Source organism: Scatophagus argus, chromosome 6, assembly GCF_020382885.2.
Source record: "Scatophagus argus isolate fScaArg1 chromosome 6, fScaArg1.pri, whole genome shotgun sequence".
NCBI classification, from domain to species: Eukaryota; Metazoa; Chordata; class Actinopteri; family Scatophagidae; genus Scatophagus; species Scatophagus argus.
Window position 1 is genome coordinate 22834143 of NC_058498.1, and position 7900 is coordinate 22842042.

Consider the following 7900-nt stretch of genomic DNA (forward strand, 5'->3'; position numbering starts at 1 on the left):
AAAGTCTTTCAAAAGTATGTTAAAATTGTAAGATTTTCCCAAAGAACAGAATTCAACTTGCAGACGTATGAACATGCATAGAAACAAAAACAAAAACAAAAAAAAAAACAGAGAGAACTTTTTGTGCCAGCAGTGCATTAGTAACTTGACACCCAGGAGTTCAGCAAAACAGGACAAGAAGTAAAAAAGTTTAAGGGAAGAAATATCCAGCCTGGTCTTGTCAGCCAAATGCCAAAGAGGAAAACATGTGAAGCTCTGATTTATGTTTACATCTTCTCATGTTTGCAATGACTCATACAGTCAGGCCAGCTGACTGTATATGCTACTCAAGCATCTTGAGTGTCTCTTCTGTGTATATACATACAAATGTTTGTACCAGAGTGAGTATTTTCACAAAGAGGCGACTTGATGACATAGAAAACCCACCCAACATTTTTTGTAGAAACTGCAGAATCTGCTAAATATGAAACTAGATCCAGCAGCCACTTGACATAGCTTAGCATAAAACTGTTTCAAGACTGTCTAAAGGCAAGAATAATCACTTACCAGTACCTCTGAAGCTCACTCATTGACATGTTAAATCTCATGTGTCAAGGTAAAATGACTGGTGAATAAGAGGATTTTGTACAGCTAAAAGTTAAACAGAGGTTCGGGTTAGGGTTCTATTCGCTGACCAGTTGGCAGTAGCTTGAAACTTAACAGAAACGAGTGTAGCAGCTGTAGATGTTCTCATCTCTCTCTGTCAACTCTTGTCGAGAGACCAAATATCATTTCCTAATCCTTCAAATATTAATCTACAGCCAAGCTGCGGTTAGTTTAGTTTAGAATTAAGATTAAATGAGCTAGGTGGCTTGGTTGTGTGTAAAGTTAAACACAAAAGGAAAGAATGCAAATAAGTGTATTTCCCAAAATGTAGAACTACAACAAGGTCGACTTATTTTTTCTATTTCCAGGTCTGAAATATGCATCATGATCATTTAAATGAAAAGAAAACCTGATCATTTAATTATCCTATGGATCCTATGAATTGAAAAGTGTGGCTGTTTATGTGTTCTTTTTGTATGTTAACATACACTGAGCTTATTCTTAGGCCAGTCACTTGGTTTTCTGCTCTCTCATGTTTCCTATTGCCGGGTCAGCTGTGGTGCACGCGCAGCAGGACTGCCAAACTTGATAGGACATGCACACAAGCACACAAAGAATTTCGTTGTCTTTGTCATTACTGGGGTTTTGTGCTGAATTAGGATTTAACCTGAATTGAACCTTCGGGGCAAAGTATTTTAGTAAATATTCAACCTACTAGTCACAGATAAGAATCATGGTCAGATTTAATTATGGCAGTCGGGACAGTTTATAACTGACCATATAACTGCGATATGTTTACTTAAAATGCTGATGACGTCAGTCACAAATTGTGGTGGGCTGATCTCCATCCATGCTCCTCAATTCTAGGTTCTCTAACCTCTGTCTGGCTGTGCAGTTCTGCTTTCACAGCTGCTCAAGTTTCCAACCATCAGGGCAGTCATGCTGCGACAGTTTTCACGACATGTCCCCAAACCCGCCAATGTGGGGGAGGAGGTTCTGGAGGGGTTGTGGAGGCGGGGGGGCTGAAAAGATAGTCAGTCTGTTGTCACCAGAGATAGCTAGGGCTGAAGGGCCTCCAAAACAGAAGAAACTACAATCATGTGATGAGATTAGAGTTAACGCAGCAAAGGATGGTGCTTCATTTGCTGTTTTGACAGAAGATATCTGATTAAGTCTGGAGCCTCTGACTGAACTACAGTTCAGATGCCTCTTTATTTATGGTGTATACTGCGTGCTGTGTGATGAATAGGACAATGTGCGATAATGCAGAATCTTAATATATGATACTACACTGACCTTTCTGGACAGTTGTGGTTTCTAAATTATGCTCTTTGTTTAGTGCACTATACATAATATTGACCTGTCTGTTCTTATGTAACAGCCTGGTATGGAGCCCCACCCCCGCTTCTCCTCCACACACCAGATTGCCTGAGTTTAGACTCTGGCTGCCATGGAAACAAGGCTCTAGGTGTTTTTCTTCATGAAAGCTCCTCTTGAACTAGTTTAGCTGACCAGGTTATCTGCATCTGAAATATATGTTTATTATCATATTCTCATAAAGTGATTTATTCAGACACTTCTACACCTGTCTGAAGAGACAGTACAATGAGGTCAGATGACATGGCAGGAGCAGAGACGGGGTTCCACAATGCAAGAGGTTCATTTCAATAGTTTGTGCAACAGTAAATATCACAGTACAATACACGCACACACAAGAAAAAGCATTTAAATTGGATGTCTACATCCTCAGGGAGGCATCAGTACAGTACGTTCTGAAAGCTTAGCGTTTGTTTGTACTAAAAGTGACTCTCTTATCTTGTCTCTCGATTGTTCAAAAAAAAGATACAAAATACACCACTGACTGCATACCTTCATCTGGCAATAAACTCCGAGCCAAATCGAATTTGGTGTGTCTTAAATACATCGCTGTAAGCAAATACCACTGCACGCACTGTGACTCCAGTTTTTTTTTAAGGCCATCCATGCTAAATCAACAAGATGAAGTGATATGGAGTCATTCTAGAACTGTTAAACATGTGTGGAAGAAAACTGAACCTAGTTTAGCCAGACTAGTATAACCAGACTTTGAACATTACTGTGATAATAACAGAACTTAGTTGCAAACCGGGCATCTTATTTTCTCAAATTAGCATGCTGCCAATTAAATTTTCTGTTATGTAACTGAAGCAAATATTTACCCTAATGTCTAAATGATATTAGTTGCTTAGACTTTTTTTAAGTAGCTGATAATGAGTTTGAAATATCCTGTATGACTAACTTCTCCAAATGAACTCTTTAGTCTTTAGAAGGTTTTTGGAAGTGACTCCATCCTGCCTTTACTTTCCTGGCCTACTTTAAGAACTTGTCCATAGGTTATTGAGGCTTGTGTCAAAACAACATACCAGAAAGACAGTAACACAATATATTCATACTGAGCATGCCCAGGGTAGTCGGCATACTCACATGGATGGATGGTTGTCACCACCTTTACTGTGAATGATAAATCTGTCGAAACTCTTTTGTTTGACATCATACCGATTTTCTAGTTAAGGCAGTCTCGCAGTCTGTTTAGATGTTTGAATAAGTAAGAGGATATGAATGTTCCCTTATCTTAATTAACCACCATTTGTTCAACATTACAGTTCATTTTCCCTTAATGCTGGTCACGTTTCAAAGATTCTTATCAGCTGATAACCAGCTGTAAGAAACAGGTTTGTGTTAGAATATGACTTGAGGCAAACAGGACACATATGTGTCTTAAACCAAAATGTACAGTCAAATGTAAAAATGTTAGCTGTTTATTTAAGTCTGTTTCCATGTGACAATTACAAGTGAAAAAACAGAACAGACATGCATTCATTTTAAAAAACATACAAAAGATTTACAAGACTTCATCCTTCCACAACATGATAAAAATCACTATTGTGACAGAGACCAAGACTGATAAAAACATTCAAATGCCTTTAGGATCCTTTGGGTCAGTTACAAGATCTACAGCAAAATCCTGCTGCACTTGGACAGTTTTTCATTATTAGTACAAGTGAAACACATTATATCACAATGTAATTCTATACAAATTACCAGCTATCTTGACAACATGACTAAATGTGTTGGCTAAAAGGCAGTGCCTGAGGTAAAGACTTGCTGCATACATCTAAATGCACAAACAATGCAGGTATACCTCATTATTTCATCTGTCAAGTAAAAAATTCATAAAGGTTAAGATCAATCTATTAAGTCTTGAAACAGACAAGGCTAAATACAGTACTTGCAATGACACTTGCTCTTAGACTGTTCATTTGCTGTAATCTGTGGGCTCCTCTCCCTCCTCTTTGAGTAAACATGTGCGCACCAAAGCCTCTGTAACGACATAAGGGTCACAGTTGGCAGACGGACGGCGGTCCTCGAAGTAGCCCTTCTTGTCCTGCCCAACTGATCGAGGGATACGGATGCTGGCGCCACGATTGGCCACACCAGCCGAGAACTCGTCGATGTTTGAGGTTTCGTGATGACCGGTGAGACGTCTGGCATTGTCGAGCCCACCTTTGGGATCGTAGGCACGGATGTGGTACCGGTGTCTCTTCGCAAGCCTTTCGATCGACTCCTCAATGATTCTGTGAGGAAAAGAGGGAATCACAATCAAAGCCCCAAATTTAAAATCGTAAAACATTTAGCCATGATTTAATATAAACTGAAATAAAATGAAAACTCGTTCTTACTTCAGTCCACCATCGTCTCGCATCTCCTTTGTGCTAAAGTTGGTGTGGCAGCCAGCACCATTCCAGTTCCCTGGGATTGGTTTGGGGTCAAAAGATGCAAGCACACCGAAATCCTCACATACTCTGTGAAGGATGAAGCGAGCAACCCACAGATGATCCCCCATGTTTATACCTTCACAAGGCCCAACCTGGAACTCCCACTGAAACAAAAAAGAGACAGCATTATTAACTGATTACTCACTGGTGTTACACAATTTAACCGACCGACTAAACAAAATGCCATAAAAGAAGAATAACAAGACAACAAGATGATACCTGAGCTGGCATGACTTCAGCATTGGTGCCACAGATTTTAACTCCAGCATACAGACAGGCTCTGTAGTGCGCCTCCACTATGTCTCGTCCATACGCCTTATCTGCGCCCACTCCACAGTAATAAGGCCCTAATCAGGTGGAAAAATAAATATTAACACTCAGCTGGCATTATTATTACTAATGCATCGTATGTCAATAAACAATAAGACGAGCTAGGGACGTGATAATCACCTTGTGGACCAGGGAAGCCATTGGAGGGCCAGCCAAAGGGATGTCCATCCGTGCCCAGAAGAGTATACTCTTGCTCCATACCGAACCACGGGTGGTTATTCTCCACTATGCTCATGATCTGTTTACAGGTGCGCCGCAGATTGGTCTCTGTTGGAACAATTAAAAAGATTAGCTGAAATGCATAACAGTTTTAAATGCAATGACCTTCATGTTTATTCTCATCTGTTTACCTGCTGGCTTGCGGTTGTACTTGAGCACCTCACACAGCACCAGTTTGTTTGGGTCTTTTCTGAATGGATCCCTGAACATGGCTGCTGGGATGAGGAACATGTCGCTGTTAGAGCCCTCTGACTGGTAGGTGCTGGAGCCATCAAAGTTCCACTCGGGAAGGTCTGACACAGAACAAAGTAAACAACAGAAATCAGCGATCTGATATCTTCAACCACATTTTTACTGCATGCTGATGTAGATGTGTGCACTGATCATATAGGATCCAGAGCTTACCCTCAATCGTCTTGGGTTCAAAATCCAAAGTTCTGGTCTTGCAGCGCAGTCCCTCTCCAGACCCATCTATCCAGATGTACATGGCTTGGACCTTGTCCCCCTGAGGGAGCTCCATGTACTGCTGCTTAACAGCTTTGTTCAGGTTAGAACTTGCTGAGGTGGCCATTTTCTTGACCCCAAAACCTGCAGAGTGAAGAGGGCAGATGATAAGACTCAGCCACTGGAGCTGCTGTGTCTATTCATGTAAAATGGATGCAAGAATGTCATGAAAAAGCATATAAGGCAACTACATGTTACTGAAAAGGACATATGTCCATTATCTGCATTATGACCCATTACAGAACAGGACCATCAGTGATTCAGTCAACAAGCTGTCTGATAATCTGTTGCTCTGACACACATGGTTGATATATACAATGTCATATGAGTCGGGGGAAGACGGAAAAAAAATTAACACATATTGAAATTACACATCATTTATATTTGATATATTTTTGTCAACATGCAAACACTAAAATAACAGGTTAAAACGCAGGGAAAGGTCAAATTTCGCCTCATACAAACAAGCACGCGACAGGAAATCCCTTACCTTATGTTAAGTGTTGAAAAATATCAAGAGATTAAAACAGTCCGTTGACGTGTAGTCGATGTCTAGGTTTGTATTGTTTTTCATTCCTGCTTCCTTCACTGACTCCACGCTGGATTTATAGCACTGCCCAGTATCTTCCCCGGCCTGTCATTGGACGAACGAAAACGTGATCAGCCCGTGATGAAGAGAGGCTGGTCGCTCTTTCTTTGTGCTGAAAAAACAAAGGGAGACACCCCACAGAGAGGCTTTTTACTCTTTTTTATCAATACAGCCTATGTGAAGCGTGAACAAATAGCGAGAAAAATTAAAATTAAATTAAAAAATTAAACAATTTAAAGTTTTAAAGGCATACAAAGAGACAGAGACACATTTCGACTGCTGATTTACTATAAACAAGTGTTGCGCCCTCTAGTGACCCTGAGATTGATTCTTACGTACAAAAAAATGTGTTCCCAGAGGTTCAAAATGTTTATTTCAGCCATATCTAGTATTCAGATATCAATTAAATATCGGCCTGTGTTTTACCCACGTAGCCCCGTACAGCCACTAATGCCTCCTGCTGTAGCCTGTCACAGTGTTTCACTTTGAATTGTAATGAGGTGGAAAGAGGAAGAAGAAGAAAAAACTCAAGCAAAGTATACTTAACTCAGAAAGTTGAGTGAATGTGCAGTTACTTTTCATCACTGTATTATGTTAACTATGCTTATGACAAAACAATTTCTATTGTACACATTAACAACATGGTGTTTGCAAGCAGATATTTGTTGTAATTATTTACTACTGGATGTATTTGACACATGCTGTGTTCATGTGGTGAGAGTGAAAAGAAAAGAAAAAAAGAAATAAAAAAAAAAGAACTTGGCTGAGAGATTTCTATGCAGAGAACTAGCTCCCTAAAACAAGTTTGTCAAGAAGCTGGTTGAACAACTGTAACTCGATAAGTTGATAGGAAGACTTATTGTCAATGCGCACAAAGAGGTCTTAACTTAAGTTTACGGTCTTGCAAACAAACAGTGAGAGACTCTAAAAAGATTGCATGTTAAGATATGTTTTCACTTGTCTCCCTGCTCAGGAACACGAGGATTTGTATGCTCGAGGATGATTAAGCAGGGCAGAGCTGAGGTGTTTTGGACATTGTCTTGTGCTGAAATCACACAGAGGTTATTTTCTGACTGAGAATGACAGGCCGATACAGATACCAGCCGAAGAGAGACGCCTATGGAGTCATCATGTGAAAGGTCATCATGAGCCTCCGCAACTGAATCCTGATTATTTAATTTAACCACTACTAATGAATTTATGGTGAAATGTCAACAACCCTGAAAACCATCAGTCTGAATTTACGTGATCTGATATGATTCCTCTTTCTGAAATTTCCATAAGGTAATTTTAAGTCGTTACATTTTGTAAAGTGATACTAAAAATTCGTGAGATAAAGGCTAAAAATTCCACAAAGTGTATGTTTCAAATTTATTACTATTACAGTTTTTCTGACCTGAGAAAGGTGAGAAAGGTATTTCTCTCATTATTTTAACATCAAAAAATAACCACTCAACACTGATGAAAAGGAAGAATGAACAAACTTGAACACCAGTGCATTTCAGGGAAATTTTATACACCAAACATAAAGCACTTCAAGGTGCTGCAGTAAGACAAAAGAGTGGCCCTAATGGTGTATACCAAGCAAAGCCTTAACCATGGAGTCAAAGCTGATCTGATCTGTTGGGAGACCCCCTCAACTCCCTCCCAGAAGTTAAAATTTTCCCTTTATTAACAAAGTCACAAAATAGAGAGAGTGTAGCCTACACTACTACACTATTTGACATAGCCTGTATCACAGCCGTTGAACAACACCTTCTGCAGAGTTGTAGCAGCACCACTTGGACACTTTGACAAACCAGCTGCGGTACACGTTAATACTAGTACCAGTAGTTCAGTTAAGTTTTGATAATGCAAC

At 39.8% G+C, this 7900-nt stretch overlaps 1 protein-coding gene across 2 annotated transcripts; it reads right to left on the minus strand.

Moving 5' to 3' along the window:
* Positions 1–3367: 3367 nt before the first annotated feature.
* LOC124061066 (glutamine synthetase-like) lies at positions 3368–6098 on the minus strand. 2 transcript variants are annotated; one of them, XM_046392593.1, is made up of 8 exons: positions 5944–6098; positions 5355–5537; positions 5081–5242; positions 4851–4997; positions 4620–4747; positions 4477–4504; positions 4305–4374; positions 3368–4199 (listed from the first exon to the last, which is right to left on the minus strand). In XM_046392593.1, exons 2-8 carry the CDS (start codon positions 5518–5520, stop codon positions 3881–3883), a joined length of 1020 nt encoding a protein of 339 aa, XP_046248549.1. In that variant the 5' UTR covers positions 5521–5537; positions 5944–6098; the 3' UTR covers positions 3368–3880. The 2 variants fall into 2 exon arrangements, with proteins under 2 accessions (XP_046248549.1, XP_046248548.1); XM_046392592.1 differs by having other exon boundaries at positions 4305–4504.
* Positions 6099–7900: the final 1802 nt, after the last annotated feature.